This window comes from Bombina bombina, unplaced genomic scaffold (assembly GCF_027579735.1).
Source record: "Bombina bombina isolate aBomBom1 unplaced genomic scaffold, aBomBom1.pri scaffold_466, whole genome shotgun sequence".
Classification (NCBI taxonomy): Eukaryota; Metazoa; Chordata; class Amphibia; order Anura; family Bombinatoridae; genus Bombina; species Bombina bombina.
The window spans coordinates 332,501-352,500 of NW_026511052.1; the positions used below are offsets into that span (position 1 = coordinate 332,501).

The 20,000-nt window shown below is 37.9% G+C and overlaps 1 protein-coding gene across 1 annotated transcript in view; it reads left to right on the forward strand.

Annotated features, from left to right (window-relative positions):
• LOC128643582 (calcium-binding protein 2) overlaps positions 1–20,000 on the forward strand; it is a 157,220-nt gene that overhangs the window by 71,138 nt on the left and 66,082 nt on the right. The window contains exon 5 of the mRNA XM_053696424.1: positions 5,511–5,658. Coding sequence (XP_053552399.1) covers positions 5,511–5,658 — 148 coding nt within the window. The remainder of the gene's footprint in view (positions 1–5,510; positions 5,659–20,000) is intronic.

A 20,000-nucleotide genomic window follows, 5' to 3' on the forward strand; every position in this document is an offset into this window, starting at 1 on the left:
GCAACCGAAGGGAATGATAGAGACTGAAGGTTTCGACAGGCTGAAACCAATTTCAAACGTCTCTTTTCTGTTAGAGACAAGGTCATGGACACTGAATCTATTTGAAAACCCAAAAAGGTTACCCTTGTCTGAGTAATCAACAAACTCTTTGGTAAATTGATCCTCCAACCATGTCTTTGAAGAAACAACACAAGTTGATTCGTGTGAGATTCTGCAGAATGTAAAGACTGAGCAAGTACCAAGATATCGTCCAAATAAGGAAATACCGCAATACCCTGTTCTCTGATTACAGAGAGAAGGGCACCGAGAACCTTTGAAAAGATCCTTGGAGCTGTTGCTAGGCCAAACGGAAGGGCCACAAACTGGTAATGCTCGTCTAGAAAAGAGAATCTCAGAAACTGAAAGTGATCTGGATGAATCGGAATATGAAGATATGCATCCTGTAAATCTATTGTGGACATATAATGCCCTTGCTGAACAAAAGGCAGAATAGTCCTTATAGTTACCATTTTGAATGTTGGTATCCTTACATAACGATTCAATATCTTTAGATCCAGAACTGGTCTGAAGGAATTCTCCTTCTTTGGTACAATGAATAGATTTGAGTAAAACCCCAGACCCTGTTCCAGAACTGGAACAGGCACAATTACCCCAGCCAACTCTAGATCTGAAACACATTTCAGAAATGCCTGAGCTTTCACTGGGTTTATTGGAATGCGAGAGAGAAAAAATCTCTTCGCAGGTGGCCTTACCTTGAAACCTATTCTGTACCCTTGTGAAACAATGTTCTGAATCCAAAGACTGTGAATCGAATTGATCCAAATGTCTTTGAAAAATCGTAACCTGCCCCCTACCAGCTGTGCTGGAATGAGGGCCGCACCTTCATGTGGACTTGGGAGCTGGTTTTGACTTTCTAAAAGGCTTGGTTTTATTCCAGATTGGAGAAGGTTTCCAGACAGAAACCGTTACTTTAGGGGAAGGGTCAGGCTTCTGTTCCTTATTCTGACGAAAGGAACGAAAACGATTAGCAGCCCTGTATTTACCTTTAGATTTTTTGTCCTGAGGCAAAAAAGTTCCTTTCCCCCCAGTAACAGTTGAAATAATAGAATCCAACTGGGAACCAAATAATTTATTACCTTGGAAAGAAAGAGCAAGCAAAGTTGATTTAGAAGACATATCTGCATTCCAAGTTTTAAGCCATAAAGCTCTTCTAGCTAAAATAGCTAAAGACATATACCTGACATCAACTCTAATGATATCAAAGATGGCATCACAAATAAAGTTATTAGCATGTTGAAGGAGTTTAACAATGCTATGAGTATTATGGTCTGATACTTGTTGTGCTAAAGCCTCCAACCAAAAAGTGGAAGTGGCAGCAACATCAGCCAAAGAAATAGCAGGCCTAAGAAGATTACCTGAACATAAATAAGCTTTCCTTAGAAAGGATTCAATCTTCCTATCTAAAGGATCCTTAAAGGAAGTACTATCTGCCGTAGGAATAGTAGTACGTTTAGCAAGAGTAGAGATAGCCCCATCAACTTTAGGGATTTTGTCCCAAAACTCTAATCTATCAGATGGCACAGGATACAATTTCTTAAACCTTTGAGAAGGAGTAAATGAAGTACCCAGATTATTCCATTCCCTAGAAATTACTTCAGAAATAGCATCAGGGACAGGAAAAACTTCTGGAATAACCATAGGAGGTTTAAAAACCGAATTTAAACGCTTAGTAGATTTAGTATCAAGAGGACTAGATTCCTCCATCTCTAAAACGATTAAAACTTCTTTAAGTAAAGAGCGAATAAATCCCATCTTAAATAAATATGAAGATTTATCAGTGTCAATATCTGAGACAGAATCCTCTGAACCAGAAAAATCCTCATCAGAAACAGACAAATCAGAATTATGACGGTCATTTAAAATTTCATCTGAAAAATGAGAAGTTTTAAAAGACCTTTTACGTTTATTGGAAGGAGGAATAACAGACATAGCCTTCCTAATAGATTTAGAAACAAATTCTCTTATATTAACCGGAACATCCTGAGTATTAGATGTTGAGGGAACAGCAACAGGTAATGGTATATTACTAATGGAAATACTATCTGCATTAGCAAGCTTATCATGACATTCATCACAAACTACAGCCGGAGGAACAGTTACCAAAAGTTTACAACAAATACACTTAACTTTGGTAGAACCAGCATCAGGCAGCGTCTTTCCAGAAGTAGATTCTGATCCAGGGTCAATCTGAGACATCTTGCAATATGTAATAGAAAAAACAACATATAAAGCAAAATTATCCAATTACTTAAATGACAGTTTCAGGAATGGGAAAGAATGCCAATGAACAAGCCTCTAGCAACCAGAAGCAATGAAAAATGAGACTGAAATAATATGAAAAAAAGGTGGAGACAAAAAAGGCGCCCACATTTTTTAGCGGCAAAAATGACGCCCACATTATTGTCGCCTAAAAATTTTTGGCGCCAAGAATGACGCCACATCCAGAACGCCCCATTTTTGGCGCAAAACGTCAAAAAAATGACATAATCACGAACAACTTCCGGAAATGACAAACAATAATTTTTGCGCCAAAAAAATCTGCGCCAAGAATGACGCAATAAATTGAAGCATTTTCAGCCCCCGCGAGCCTAACAGCCCACAGGGAAAAAAGTCAATTTGAAAACAATTTTTAAGGTAAGAAAAAAATTGAATATTCATATGCATTAACCCAAATAATGAAACTGACTGTCGGAAATAAGGAATATTGATCATCCTGAATCAAGGCAAATATAAGTTTAAAGACATATATTTAGAACTTTATATATAAAGTGCCCAACCATAGCTTAGAGTGTCACAAAAATAAGACTTACTTACCCCAGGACACTCATCTACATATAGTAGATAGCCAAACCAGTACTGAAACGAGAATCAGCAGAGGTAATGGTATATAAGAGTATATCGTCGATCTGAAAAGGGAGGTAAGAGATGAATCTCTACGACCGATAACAGAGAACCTATGAAATAGATCCCGTAGAAGGAGACCATTGAATTCAAATAGGCAATACTCTCTTCACATCCCTCTGACATTCACTGCACTCTGAGAGGAAAACCGGGCTCCAGCCTGCTGCGAAGCGCATATCAACGAAGAATCTAGCACAAACTTACTTCATCACCTCCACAGGAGGCAAAGTTTGTAAAACTGAATTGTGGGTGTGATGAGGGGTGTATTTATAGGCATTTTGAGGTTTGGGAAACTTTGCCCCTCCTGGTAGGAATGTATATCCCATACGTCACTAGCTCATGGACTCTTGCTAATTACATGAAAGAAAAGTGTCAATTTCCAATTGCAATTATCCCAACCTAATTAATTGCTTACTATCCCATTGATTTGCTACACCGCATATTGCCGGATGTTTACTCGCCCCCTCACTTCCAGTATTTTTTTTGGTAAATAGCGTGGTTTCTTATTTTCCATCATAAACCCCAATTTCTAGATCTAAAAGGTGTACTGAACTCTGACTATAGTTCATTTTGAACCTCACTGTTGTGTCAGTTCTAAACTTTCTGCGTTCCCCCCTTCCATTTGAGGAAGATATCATCAATGTATCTCCTGTAAAATATCATCTGTGCCAGATGCCTGGAGGAAAAAGGATTTCTCAAATTTGAAATAATTTTTGGTAAGGCAGATTTCTATTAGCTGTACATACATGTCTGTGGATGTCAATGCATCATTTACTCTCCTTATCCCTCTATAATGTGGAATTATTGTGTAGAGATCCCATGATATAGGGATAAGGAGGGTAAATTAGGCATTGACATCCACAGACATGTATGTAGGTCCACTGATTGAATTTGTTCTACAGCTAATAGAAATGTGCCTTGCCAAAAGTGATTTCAAATTTGAGAAATCCTTTTACGTCCAGACATCTGGCATAGATGATATTTTACAGGAGATACATTGATGATGTATGTAGCCCACCCCCCAATTGAATTTGTTCTACAGCTAATAGAATTCTCCCTTACCAAAAATGATTTCAAATTTGAAAAATCCTTTTACCTCCAGTCATCCGGCACAGCCATGGGGTTGAATATTTAGAATATACAAATATATATATATATATATATATACATAATATATATATATATATATATATATATATATATATATATATATATATATATATATAAATATATATGTGTGTGTGTGTGTGTGTGTGTGTTTATATATAGGTATATATTGGAATATCTATTTAAAAATACTTAGAACATATTCCCCAATGTGAAGAATTTATTTATGTAAAGTATGTATTAAATGAAAGCTGAAGAGGGATTTAGTAAATCAAGAACGTTAATGCTGTAAAACTGTTGATTATCAGTAACAATGTAAACAAAACTTTAGTATTTGGGATCTAGCATATCATGTTCTTGTATTCAGAGGATTGAAGTGAGGCTACAAAAAGACCTTTGCATTCAGTCTAATTATGATTGTTGTAGGTCAGCTGTTTTTTAGCCTCTATTTAGACTTATGTTAAATATTTGTATTATTCAAATTTACATACACACCCTCAAAAGGACATTTTAAAGATTTTTTTCTATAAACTATATAAACATGAATTTCAAGCAAAAAGAAGAAAAAAAACAGCTGTGTGTTTTATAGATTAAATAATTATGTGAAGATTACAGAATGCCAGTGGCACCAGGCAACATTAAAATGTTTCTAAAGATTAGTTGAGCTGTGAAACAGAATGACAACAAGATAAATACAGACTAATACTCAAAATTTAACCCATTAAAATATTTTAACATTTGAACATCTTTTTCAAACAACCCCACCAAACTGCAGTGTATATTTCCCCCTAATCACTCATAGTTATAATTATTATGATAATGTTTCACATGTACAGGATGCAATGATTCTCATATAAGGAGATAATGGACAGCCATACTTGTCAGTACATGGTCATGGAAAAAATGATCACTTCAAACATTAAAAAGTAAATATTTCAATCATATATGGTAGTAGTTGCTTGACAAGCTATTTACCAGCAAGGCTGGATTGACCTACCAGGATACCAGGAGATTTACCGGTGGGCTGCAGCAGCTGGGGCTGGAAATCTTCAATTTAAAGGGGTGATTAATGGATGTATTTGGGTTGTAGGGTGCCTATATAACAACAATCTGCAAAAAAATTTAATACAAAGTAATATCATTTAAATTTGAAAAAAAACATTGGGGACAGAGTATCCCAGTAATCCCCTTTAAAAAATAAATGGGGCATGTGCTTTTTATTTCCAATCCGGTCCTGTTTACCAGATGATACTTCAATTTACCATTAAAACTTTTCCTTTTTACTTTGTGCTCATTAAACATATGTTTACTTGTTAAGTACAGTACTTGTTTTTCTTATTCTAGAACAGATATCAAACTATCGCAAAACTCTCCTTTAAAAAATAATCTAATGTAAACGTTTCACTGATTGACCTCATAGATGTTTTTTTTTTTTTTTCCAGTTTGATGTGAATGGGGATGGGCACATTAGTCGTCTTGAAATGCAAGATGCTGCTCAAAGCTTCCTGGGTGAGCCTCTGAATCCAAGTGAAGTTCAGGAGATTATTCATGATGTAGATCTGAATGGAGATGGCAGAGTTGATTTTGATGGTGAGTAATCAATCGTCTAAAATTTGATTAAAGAAGTGTAAAATGACCGAGCTATAGAGAAGAAAATAGTGAGTTAGATAAGTAGATTATCTAGTACAACTGTGCCAGCCTTTTCACTCCAGGTCATATTACTGAATTTAAGTCAATGATAAACTAACATTAGATAATATTAATTGTCAATGTTATTTGCATAAATTACCATTAAATCAATTTATGTAAATTATGCAATTGTTTTGTGCTTTGAATAACTAAAAGTGACAGTAAAGTCAAAATTAAATGTTCTTGTTTCAGACAGAGCATGCAATTTTAAACAACTTTAAATGTAATTATATTATCACATTTACTGTTTTCTTGGTATTCTTTGTTGAAGAGTAAACCTATGTAGGCGACATGATGTGAATAAAAGTATATACAAATATATACACTAAGTTTAATTGTCTCATTCTAAAACAATACGTCCCTGAAATGAATGAAATTTAAATAAAAGAGCTGCAGAGAAAGTGTTAGATTTCTTTAAAACTGCTGCTTAAAAAAACCCTCAGAGACAGTAACATATAACTCAGCTGCTCAGGATTGTTTTAAGTAGTATGTTGAAGTATAAGCTGCAGATACTCAATACTCATCTGAAGAAATTCTCCCGTTGGCAAATTAAGGGATAGATTACAAGTTGAGTGCTAAATATCGCTTGCACGCAAGTGATAACATAATTTAGATTTTATCTGATAAATTAATTTCTTTCATGGTGGCGAGAGTCAATGAGCGGTTACATATGGGATATACATTCCTACCAGGAGGAGGCAAGGTTTGACAAACCTCAAAAGCCTATAACCCCCCCCCCACCTCACTCATACCTCAGTTTTACGAATAGCCAAGTGGTGAGGGGTTTAAAAGTAGTAAAAGCCAAAATGAGGAGTAGGAAAAAAGATGTGCTTTAAACAAAACTAAAAAAACAAAAAAATGGTGGGGCATCGTGGACTCTCGCCACCATGAAATAAATTAATTTATCAGGTGAGATATAAATTATGTTTTCTTTTATATAGGTAGCGAGATGTGGAAGTCCACAAGTAACAATAAAGGAAGGGATAAAATTAAAACAGCTTTTTTCGCAGATAAATTAAATCTATAACCCAAAATAATGTCTTCTAAGACAACAACTCAACATATAGGCACAATTATCAAACAGAGACAACTGCCCGAAGTAACTTTCTACCAAAAGCTGCTTCTGTCGAAGCAAAAATATCAAAATGGTAAAATTTAGTAAATGTATGCAGAGAAGACCAAGTGGCCCATTTGCAAATTTGATCAACTGAAGCCTCATTCTTGAAAGCCCAAAATCAAGCAACCGTTCTAGTAGAATAAGCTGTCATTCTCTGAGGAGGCTGATCCGCCTCCAAATAAGCTTAGTGAATCACAAGTTTCAATCAAGAGGCTAAAGAAATAGCAGAGGAATTCTGGCCTTTCTTAGGACCAGAAAAAAAACAAACAGACTAGAAGTCTGTCTGAAATCCTTAGTAGCATCAACATAATATGTCAATGCTCTAACAACATCCAAAGAATACAAGGATTTTTCAGTAGTATTTTTTGGATTAGGACACAAGGAGGGAACGATCATTTCCCTATTAATGTTGTGAGAGTTAACAAGTTTAGTTAAAAATTGAAAAGTAGTCCGCAAAACAGCTTTATCCTGATGGAAAATCACATAAGGAGACTCACAAGAGAGAGATAATTCAGAAACTTTTCTAGCAGAAGAGAAAGCCAAAAGAAACAGCACTTTCCAAGAAAGTAGTTTAATGTCCAATTTATGCATAGCCTCAAAAGGAGGAGCCTGTAAAACATTTTTATTTATTTATTTATTCTTTTTCTCATTTTGTATTACACATCATACAAGGAAAGTCATCAGTATGAGAAGGTTGTTACATTACCCTATTTGGGTTCCAATAATAACAAACAACAATAAAACAATTTAACTTCTAACAAACTTAATGTTCAATACTGATACTAGTAGTTGAGATTCTAGTCTGACCATAGTCTTTTCAGTTGGTTCCATCTGCAAGATGTCTGATGGATCATTCTAAGTATAACTTCCAGACTCATCGACAGTGCTATTACATTCTTAGTAAAGGTGCTGCTAACAGATAACTCAACAGTTCTTATAGAAAACAAATCAATAAAGATAATTAGTAATGTGGACTTTTATAGATAAAGTAAATATTTTCACTTCCCGAGGCTGGAGTTTTCCCCACTCCTGATAAAGTGTTAGTGTTGTTATTTCACTGTTGTGTCCGTGTTGATGGAATTTGTGGTGGGGGCTAAATGGAGTGAATCTTCCCAGAGGAATTTAGCGTTTAAGAAAAAAGCTAATTTATTGCGTTTGGGGTATCAGTATTCCTCTAGGTTCAAGAGCTCAGACATTCTTTCTATCCACTTAGTTTTGGTGGGGGTTTCTGGTGTTTTCCATACTCGGGCAATTATTGATGTAGCACTATTAAGTCCTATCTGTAGAAGGAGGGATTTAGGATTACAAGCGATCTTGGGGAGATCATTTAGAAATGTGGTTTTAGGTGATAATGAGAAGTTCTTGTCTATAGTTGATTGAAAATGAAGTTCAACCTCCTTCCATAAAGGTTTTATTTTGGGGCATAACCACCACATGTGTAGAAGACTGCCCGGTTCCCCGCATCCCCTCCAGCATACCCGTGAGGAGTCAGGATATATTGTATTTAATCTAGTTGGTGTCAGGTACCACCGTGATATTATTTTATAGTTCATCTCAAGTATCTGAGGTGATGTCGAAGATTTTTTTGTTAATTTAAATATTCTATCCCAATCTGTCTGTTCCATACTTGTGTTTAGATCGGTTGACCATTTAGTTGTATACGATGGCGGTTGTGTTTTGTGTTGTGATAGACTTTCAAAGGGGGTGAGTGGTCGTAGTAATTCCTTTTTATATGGAGTTGTCTGTATAAAGTGGTGCAATTGTGCATATTTTATCCAGTTTGTGAATTTCCCATCTGCTATGTTTTCAAGCTTATTTCTTTCTTTTAGTTTCCTGTCCTCTGTGAAACGGCACAAGGGGATTGTGTACCCCCATTCTGTCAGCCTTTTAAATCCTTTATCTAGACCCCCTGTCATTTCAATATTTGATACTATGAGAAATAAGGGAGATCTACTGGATGTTATATGTTGTGCAGTTGTGATTATCTTATCCCAATTTTTGAAGAAGTGCTTGTGAGACTTCAGGTGCAGGCATTGTGGAAGTCTTAATGATTTATTTGGTACCCAACATAAAGCATGCACTTGTGGTGCTTTAAGTATATGGGAGTCTATGGAGATCCAATGCTTTATAATCTTATGCTCCATGCCAATTCAACACTCTCTGAAGTGTCACTGCATTATAATATTCCTCCACCTTTGGAAGCCCTAGTCCCCGTATAATGTTGATCTGTAAAGGGTGTTGCAATTTATTCTGGGCCTGCATTTTCCCCAGATATATGAGTTGATATTACTTTGTAACCAGTGCAGGAACCAATTGGCCAAGTGAGTCGGTAGAGCTTGTAGAATGTATAAAAGTTTAGAGAGGGTGGTCATCTTTATAGACTGTATTCGTCCTCACCAAGAAAGAGGCTTAGTTTTCCAACTAGTGAGATTTCTATGAGTGTTATGCAGTAAGGAATTGTAAATTTTATTGAAGAGAGTTGTAGAATGGGGGGAGAGATAGATACCTAAATATTTGATAGAGTCTGTCTGCAAACTTAGTGGGCTAAGAGTGGATAACTTGCGAAATTCTGTTGGGGCGAGAGATATATTTAAATTTTTGGATTTTGATTTATTGAGTAGAAAGTAATAATATTTGCCAAATCTATCCAATTCAAACATAATAGCGGAAATAGAGGATGATGGGGATGAGACTGAGAACAATACATCATCTGCGTACATGGCAATTTTAAAGTCATTAGGTCCTATTTGGATTCCCCTTATGTCTCTGTTATTGTGGACAAAAGAAGCCAATACTTCTATAGATAGGATGAACAGGATATGGGATAAAGGGCAGCCTTGGCGTTTACCGTTTTGTATTGAAAAGGGTTCCCTAAAGCATGCCATTTGCTTTTACTTTGGCACTTGGTTGGGAATATAAACTGAAAATTTGTGATATAATTTTAGTTCCGAATCCTGTTAGTGTGTGTTTAAGGAATCTCCAGCTTGTTCTATCAAATGCTTTTTCAGCATCCGTTGTGATTAGAACTGACCCAATAGCATATTCTATTAACGTTATAGCTCTGATTGTGTTGTCTCTGTCTTGGTGTTTAGGCACAAAGCCTACCTGATCTACGTGCATTAACTCATTCAATATCGTGGTAATACGATTAGATATTTTACTACAAATCTTAATGTCCGTGTTTAGCAATGAAATGGGTCGATAACTGCTGGGATCATCTTGTGGTTTTTCGGGTTTGAGGATTACTGAAATATGTGCTTGTAACATATCGGGTGAGAATTTACAAGAGTCATCTATATTTTGGAATAGGGTCAAGAGTTGTGGGGCTAGGAGGTCTTTAAAGGTCTTATAGTATATGTTAGTAAAGCCGTCTGGCCCAGGACTTTTACCCGACGGTAGTTGAGAAATCACTTTTTGTATTTCTTTTAGAGAAATTGGCTTGTCTAGATCCTTAGCTTGAGTTAAGGTCAACTTATTTATTCCTGCCGTCTCTATATACTGTTTTGTGTCAGCAAAGTGTTCTTCTGTGTTAGGGAGTTTGCGATTATATAAATGTTTGTAAAAGTCGCTAAACTGGTTTGCTATCTCTTTACTGTTGTACTATCCTCTTTCTTGATTGTATGTAGGAGAAATAAAAAACAGAGGGGCGCCTCATGTGTGGTATAGTCTGATTGAAGACATAAGAAAAAGCAACAGAATAGCCAAATGAGTACTCACATACTCCACGAGCACACTCATGTGCTGGTAGGGGCAGGCTGTAGATTTAGATGGGTGTGACAGCTCACCCTTTCAAGGATACTTCCAATACTGTAGTTCTGCAACAGGTGTAAAACAAACAGAGAGCACTATATGTGCAGACCATTAAGGATGATACATAAAAATGTGCTTTATAGTATAAAGTGGGTACTCACATACTCCCAAAGCACACCAATGTGCTGGTAGATACAGGCTGCAGATTCAGGCAGGTGTGGCAGCTCACCCAAACAAACGATCTTTTGGTATTGATGCAGTGAAAACAAAGGCAGGTTTAATGCTTCTCAGTAGCTGTGCACTTAATAGTGATTGCAGGCAGATGGTAGGAAATGAGATCCACTCCAAAAGTAAAAATTTGCAAATATTTATTAAAAACAAAAATTTAAAAACAACACCAGGGTTGTTATACAAAGTGGATTACAGGGTCACCCAGTTGGCCCCAATGATTGCAACGCGTTTCTCGGTTGGCAAACCGTTTCATCAGGTTGAAACGGTTTGCCAACCGAGAAACGCGTTGCAATCATTGGGGCCAACTGGGTGACCCTGTAATCCACTTTGTATAACAACCCTGGTGTTGTTTTTAAATTTTTGTTTTTAATAAATATTTGCAAATTTTTACTTTTGGAGTGGATCTCATTTCCTACCATCTGCCTGCAATCACTATTAAGTGCACAGCTACTGAGAAGCATTAAACCTGCCTTTGTTTTCACTGCATCAATACCAAAAGATAGTTTGTTTGGGTGAGCTGCCACACCTGCCTGAATCTGCAGCCTGTATCTACCAGCACATTGGTGTGCTTTGGGAGTATGTGAGTACCCACTTTATACTATAAAGCACATTTTTATGTATCATCCTTAATGGTCTGCACATATAGTGCTCTCTGTTTGTTTTACACCTGTTGCAGAACTACAGTATTGGAAGTATCCTTGAAAGGGTGAGCTGTCACACCCATCTAAATCTACAGCCTGCCCCTACCAGCACATGAGTGTGCTCGTGGAGTATGTGAGTACTCATTTGGCTATTCTGTTGCTTTTTCTTATGTCTTCAATCAGACTATACCACACATGAGGCGCCCCTCTGTTTTTTATTTCTCCTAGTTCTTGCCTGGATCATCCGGTTGAGAGGAGGCAGCCGCCGCTCAGCTATCAACTTATTTGTAAAAAGAGACATTTTCTTTCCTGTTTACTCCAAAAGGGATTTATATAACCTTATATTGATATATTTTTCACCTCATAAGATAACATTAGTTTGTTTAAGTTTCAAATTGTCTTTAAGGGTTATCAATAACTACCATCTGAATTGTATACCATTCTGCGCCCCCTCCACTGTGATTTTATCACGTATTAGATTTCTTGATTGTATGTATATGTGTTTGACACCTTTTTGCTCTCAATGCTCTTGCCAGTTGGGGGCCTGATCTGTTACCTTCATAAAAATAGGATTTCTTTAGGGCTAGAGCTTTCCTTTGCGCATCCCTTATAAGAATGTTGTTAATCTCTTTTCATGTAGAGGTTAGTAGATTAAGAAGATTGGGGTTTTTTGGGGAGTGCTTATGCTGTATTTCTAACTGTTGCAGTCGGTAGTTAATGTGTTTAATGTAGAATTATATGTTTGGTTTTTTTTTAAATGAGTCTGTTGTTTAATGCATTCTCCCCTTATGAGTGCTTTGTGGGCCTCCCAAACTGTGAGGGGTGAGATATCAGGGGTGTTGTTGACTTGGAAGTATTCTGTAAGGGATGCTGTTAATATTTGTAGCGTCTGTGGGTGGTGTATCAAATATTCGTCTAATTTCCAAATATAGGGGTGGGTTCGGTAATCAGGCCATGTTAGGTCTATTGTAATCATGGAATGATCCGACCAAGCTTTTGGTATTATATCTGTGTCAACGGCCAGTGAAAGGCTAGATTGATCTATATATAAATAATCAATTCTTGAATACATGGACCAGGGATGGGAATAGAAAGTGTAATTTCTTTGTTGGGGATGTTGAATCCTCCAAACGTCAACCAATCCGAAGTGTCTACAGCAGATAAAAACTGCTTTGGGTGGTTTGGCAGAGGGCCCTGTATGTTTTGTTGACGTGTCTATTGATGGGTCCATTGTTACATTAAAGTCTCCACCCAATATGACTGAACCTTTCCAAAACTAAAGATAGTAGGCATTTAAAGAAGGAGGATCTATTTGAGTTGGGGGCATATATATTAACCAGAGTGATGAGTTTGTTGTATAGCAGGCCTACCACTATAATGATTCTGCCTTCTTTGTCTGAGATGGAACTTATTAATTGGAAAGGTATACTCCGGTGTATGAGAATTCCTACTCCATTCCTTTTTTTTCCATTTGAGTTAAAGTATCCTATTGGGAAATCTTTGGATGAAAATTTTGGTTCTGCTATTTTAGAAAAATTAGTTTCTTGAATATAAACTATAGAGCTTTTCTATTTTGCAAACCACTTCAGAGCAACAGAACGTTTAGTGGGGGAATTGGGGCCTTTTGCGTTTTGGGAGATTATATGTATAGGTCTATTCATGGTAAGTAAATGTATTCAAGTTAAGCTTATGTGGAAATGTGTGTATTGCCTTACCCTGGAGTGGAGAGGAAGAATTAGGAATGTAATTCTCGGTATTCACACGTTGATAACAAAGAGGAGACCTCTGCCAGGTAGTACAGCATATTGAATTAACCTTAGTAGTCAAAACAGCTAGAGCAATCAAATATGTAATTAGCATTGAGTATACAGAAAAGAAAATATTAGAATTAAAAACATAAACATTAAAAAACATCAACAGTAACTCAGACCCAGTAAGGGCCATTCTAACAAATTACAAGAGGGGGTACTGTAGCAGCTAAGCACTTCTACTGCTCCTTGAGCTTAATATTTAATGTATTTTCAAACCAATGGGGACCCAGAAATCCGCCCATTTTAACAACATAGTAATTATCAAATAAATTAAGCTGCTTTATCCTGGTAAACAATAAGATGGGTTTGAGAAAATGTTCCCGGAGTTTACCAACTCTATCGGCACATTAATGCTTGTTAATCAATCCAAATATCCACTTAGTAAGGATTTGGAAGTCTTTAGGTTTGTGAGTGTCCTTGTGGATCCGTGTGTTGGTATTTGTATTTCTTGGATACTGTGGTCCATTTTTGTCTTTGAGATTTGGGTTGGTTTGTCTTGAGGTTCTGGGCGTCTGGAGTAAGATCACCTTCTTGAGGTAATTTAGGTAGAGGTATGTTCAGCTGCGAACAGAATCTTTCTAGATCCTCTATGTCTCTATAAATCACTTATTTACTGTCTTTTAGTACCTTTACTGAAAAAGGAAAGCCCCAGCGATATGGGACACCCAGTCCTCTTAAGTGTGATGTTAAGAACCCTACCTCTGTGTTTGGTGAGTGTTAAAGGGCTCAGATCGGCATAAATTTGTATGATAGAACCATTCAGAATTACTGGAGATTTTTTCCTCTCAGCTGCCATTATCTATTCTTTCTCCTGAAAATAATCTTTTTTCACCTCCGCCAGCCCATCTTTAATCACTTGGCTCACTTACAACATAAACATTGTGAAATATTCCCTTGAAGGCAGAGATTTTAAGTCAGCTCTAGTAGTAGGGAGTTCTTCATCTTGTATTGCAGTATCTATGTCCCTTCTTTCTTCGCTGTTATCTGAGTATGGAGAGACTGGCTGTGAGGTGCTTATGGAATCCATAGTCTTAAAATAAGCATTCATCTTTGCGCTTGGGGTAGTAGCAGGTTTTAGATTCTTATCAGCTTTAGTTTGCCTTTTTGATCTTGATTCTAGTGTCTGCTCTGTGTCCGAGAGGCCACAAGGGATTCTTTTATTTCCAAAAGGGAGTATTTCTGCTATTATTTGATTCAGCCCTTTGACAGTAAGTTGTGTATAGGTCTCGAACACTGTGATATTAGGCAGTCCTTTACAGTGTGTGCTATATGAGCTTGTGTAACTGACCCTCTTAGCTGCTAATGATTAATCTTGTGGATGTGAAAGCCTGGCTAATAATTTTTAGATATGTATACTGTGTTAGATAAAAGAACAGCCTGGCTAGTAGTAATAAGCTATGAGGGACTGTAGATACAGTTGTGCCTTGGAGCTTCAGAAATAGATATTATGATGGGTTATCTCCAGTTTGCCTTTATTAAGATACCGCCATCTACTTTGTGCCGTTTTATCAGTCAATCTACTTAATTGCGATTATACACGGTTATGTTGCTTTATAATTCAAATTTGTGTTCCCCTTTATTATTATGTGACTCAGTTCTTTGTCAGGGTATGCTCGCACCACCAGGCCTCAAGCGACCGTGTTTAGTGTTGTGTACCAACTCACATGGCTGACATACCGGCTTTCATTAGGAATCCTCTCGTGTGGGCCATGTCAGAGGCTTTCCCTGTCTGTCTGCCTTCTGTGAATGCATCCGATGTTAGATGCAGCCGTTTATCCCTGCGGCTATACTGTGAGGGCCTAGCTTTGAGAGCTGTCGTCTGATTTTGTGGCCAAGAGCTCACTCGGTGTTGGTAGGGTGGACTACTGCATCTGCTGACACTGTTCAAGTGTAGTTTAAGTCCCCTTGGTGTTCGTGCTATGTCGCACAAGGAGTCAACGATACAGAGCTTTACTAAGATACGGCCATGCTGGTCTCCATGAGCTAGTGATGTATGGGATAGCAATACCCAAGATGTGGAACTCCACGCAAGAGTCACTAGAGAGGGAGGGAAAAAATAAAAACAGCCATTTTCTGCTGAAAACATTAAGCCATAACCCAAAAAAATAAGTTTATTCTCATAAATGAAAGAAAAAAACTTAAATCAAAAGCAGAAGAATCAAACTGAAACCGCTGCCTGAAGAACTTTTCTACCAAAAACTGCTTCTGAAGAAGCAAATACATCAAAACGGTAGAATTTAGTAAATGTATGCAAAGAAGACCAAGTTGCCGCTTTGCAAATCTGATCAACTGAAGCTTCATTCTTAAAGGCCCACGAAGTGGAGACTGATCTAGTAGAATGAGCTGTAATTCTCTGAGGCAGGGCCTGACCCGACTCCAAATAAGCTTGATGAATCAAAAGTTTCAACCAAGAAGCCAAGGAAATAGCAGAAGCCTTCTGACCTTTCCTAGGACCAGAAAATAAAACAAATAGACTTGAAGTCTTCCTGAAATCTTTAGAAGCTTCCACATAATATTTCAAAGCTCTTACCACATCCAAAGAATGTAAGGATCTTTCCAAAGAATTCTTAGGATTAGGACACAAGGAAGGGACAACAATTTCTCTACTAATGTTGTTAGAATTCACAACCTTAGGTAAAAATTTAAAAGAAGTCCGCAAAACTGCCTTATCCTGATGAAAAATCAGAAAAGGAGATTCACAAGAAAGAGCAGATAGCTCAGAAACTCTTCTAGCAGAAGAGATAGCCAAAAGGAACAACACTTCCCAAGAAAGTAGTTTAATGTCCAAAGAATGCATAGGCTCACATGGAGGAGCCTGTAAAGCCTTCAAAACCAAGTTAAGACTCCAAGGAGGAGAAATTGATTTAATGACAGGCTTAATACGAACTAAAGCCTGTACAAAACAGTGAATATCAGGAAGTATAGCAATCTTTCTGTGAAATAAAACAGAAAGTGCAGAGATTTGTCCCTTCAAGGAACTTGCAGACAAACCCTTATGCAAACCATCCTGAAGAAACTGTAAAATTCTAGGAATTCTAAAAGAATGCCAAGAGAATTTATGAGAAGAACACCATGAAATGTAAGTCTTCCAAACTCTATAATAAATCTTTCTAGAGACAGATTTACGAGCTTGTAACATAGTATTAATCACTGAGTCAGAGAAACCTCTATGACTTAGCACTAAGCGTTCAATTTCCATACCTTCAAATTTAATGATTTGAGAAAACGCACTTTGAGACAGTAGGTCCGGCCTTAACGGAAGTGGCCAAGGCTGGCAACTGGACATCTGAACCAGATCCGCATACCAAAACCTGTGTGGCCATGCTGGAGCCACCAGCAACACAAACAATTGTTCCATGATGATTTTGGAGATCACTCTTGAAAGGAGAACTAGAGGCGGGAAAATAAAAGCAGGATGATAACACCAAGGAAGTGTCAACGCATCCACTGCTTCCGCCTAAACATCCCTGGACCTGGACAGGTATCTGGGAAGTTTCTTGTTTAGATGAGAGGCCATGAGATCTATCTCTGGAAGACCCCACATCTGAACAATCTGAGAAAACACATCTGGATGGAGAGGCCACTCCCCTGGATGTAAAGTCTGACAGCTGAGATAATCCACCTCCCAATTGTCTACACCTGGGATATGCACCGCAGAGATTAGACAGGAGCTGGATTCCGCCCCAAGCAAGTATCCGAGATACTTCTTTCAAAGCTTGGGGACTGTAAGTACCACCCTGATGATTGACATATGGCACTGTTGTGATATTGTCTGTCTGAAAACAAATGAACGGTTCTCTCTTTAACAGAGGCCAAAACTGAAGAGCTCTGAGAATTGCACAGAGTTCTTAAATATTTATTGGTAATCTCGCCTCTTGAGATTTCCAAACCCCTTGTGCTGTCAGAGATCCCCAAACAGCTCCCCAACCTGAAAGACTTGCATCTGTTGTGATTACAGTCCAGTTTGCCCGAACAAAAGAAGCCCCTTGAACTAAACGATGGTGATCTATCCATCACGTCAGAGAGTGTCGTACATTGGGATTTAAGGATATTAATTGTGATATCTTTGTATAATCCCTGCACCATTGGTTCAGCATACAAAGCTGTAGAGGTCTCATGTGAAAACGAGCAAAGGGGATTGCGTGCGATGCTGCAGTCATGAGACCTAAAACTTCCATGCACATAGCCACTGAAGGGAATGACTGAGACTGAAGGTGCCGTCAGGCTGCAACCAATTTTAAACGTCTCTTGTCTGTTAGAGTCATGGACACTGAATCTATCTGGAAGCCTATATAGGTGACCCTTGTCTGAGGAATCAAGAAACTTTTTGGTAAATAGATCCTCCAACCATGTTTCCGAAGAAACAACACTAGTTGATTCGTGTGAGATTCTGCAGAACGTAAAGACTGAGCTAGTACCAAGATATTGTCCAAATAAGGAAACACCGCAATACCCTGTTCTCTGATTACAGAGAGTAGGGCACCTAGAACCTTTGAAAAGATTCTTGGAGCTGTTGCTAGGCCAAATGGAAGAGCAACAAATTGGTAATGCTTGTCTAGAAAAGACAATCTCAGGAACTGATAATGATCTGGATGAATCGGAATATGAAGGTATGCATCCTGCAAGTCTATTGTGGACATATAATGTCCTTGCTGAACAAAAGGCAGAATAGTCCTTATAGTCACCATCTTGAAAGTTGGTACTCTTACATAACGATTCAAAATTTTCAAATCCAGAACTGGTCTGAATAAATTTTCCTTCTTTGGGACAATGAATAGATTTGAATAAAACCCCAAACATTGTTCCTGAAAAGGAACTGGCATGATTACCCCTGAAGACTCCAGGTCTGAAACACACTTCAGGAAAGCCTGAGCTTTTACTGGATTTGCTGGGATACGTGAGAGAAAAAATCTTCTCACAGGAGGTCTTACTCTGAAACCTATTCGATACCCTCGAGAGACAATACTCTGAATCCATTGATTTTGGACAGAATTTATCCAAATATCCTTGGTTAACCTTAATCTGCCCCCTACCAGCTGAGCTGGAATGAGGGCCGCACCTTCATGTGGACTTATGGGCTGACTTTGGTTTCTTAAATGGCTTGGATTTATTCCAATTTGAGGAAGGGTTCCAATTGGAAACAGATTCCTTGGAGGAAGGATTGAGTTTTTGTTCCTTATTTTGACAAAAGGAACGAAAACGGTTAGAAGCCTTAGATTTACCCTTAGGTTTTTTATCCTGAAGCAGAAAAACTCCCTTTCCCCCAGTGACAGTTGAAATAATAGAATCCAACTGAGAACCAAATAAATGATTACCTTGGAACGAAAGAGATAGTAATGTAGATTTAGATGTCATATCAGCATTCCAAGATTTAAGCCACAAAGCTCTTCTAGCTAATATAGCTAAAGACATGGATCTAACATCAATTTTGATTTACCTGATAAATTAATTTCTTTCATATTGGCAAGAGTCCATGAGGCCCACCCTTTTTATGGTGGTTATGATTTTTTGTATAAAGCACAATTATTTCCAAATTTCTTTTGTTGATGCTTTCTACTCCTTTCTTTATCACCCCACTGCTTGGCTATTCGTTAAACTGAATTGTGTGTGTGGTGAGGGGTGTATTTATAGGCATTTTGAGGTTTGGGAAACTTTGCCCCCCCTGGTAGGATTGTATATCCCATACGTCACTAGCTCATGGACTCTTGTCAATATGAAAGAAATTAATTCATCAGGTAAGTTCTTACATAAATTATGTTTTCTTAACAGAACTTCCATCTTTTATTCATGGGCTCTTCAAACAAAGAACTATCTCCAAGCGGGATAGTAGTACCTTTAGCAAGGGTGAAGATAACGCCATCCCATTTAGGGATGGAACGTCACAAACTCTATTGAGAGTCCAGGACCGGGGACAATTTGTTAAAGGGAGAGGAGGGGGGAAAAGGAATCCAATCCTGTCTTATTTATTCTTAATAATGTTTGCCATCCCACAGGAGCAGGGAAGGATAAGGTACCACCCTGTCCTCAAACTCTATCCAATTTAGGAATTAAAGGTTCATCAGGCAATTTGGCCTCTGGAACTTCTGAATTCGCCAAAAACTTCCTTTAGAAGAAAGCGCAAATTCCTAAATTAAAGTCTGGTTCCTCCGCAGTCGGAGGTTTAGGGGCAGCAGACTCCGACCCAAAAAGTTCATACCCTGAAGTCTCAGAACGAACTTCATCCTCGGATAACCCTCAGTTAAATCCAATAAATTATCTGATGTACTCTGGGAAGGAGTGCAATATGTAACCTTTCGCTTGGGCTTAGCAGGGCGAGGTAAAGCATTAAAGGCCACAGACACCTCCGTCTGAACTGCGCAGTAACGTCTGGTGAAAAAAGGCCCCCTCCAGATGGAGGATCAGCAATGCTACGGGAAAAGTGCATGTGAAGAGATATAAGAATGTAGGGTACGCACCTCACTGGACAACAACTCCTCAGAGGTGGACGGCTCCGTGGTATCAAACATGTTTGATATTATCACATTATCAAGGCATATGGAACATAATTGAGAGGGCGGAACTAAGGCCTCCTCACCATATAAACAGGAATTACTCATTAGGAATTGAAGGAGTGCCCTCTAAAGTAACAGAATCCTCCATCGCTAGTGCAAAAAACGGAGAACTAGAGAAATAAAACATCTTATTGTAGTAAAA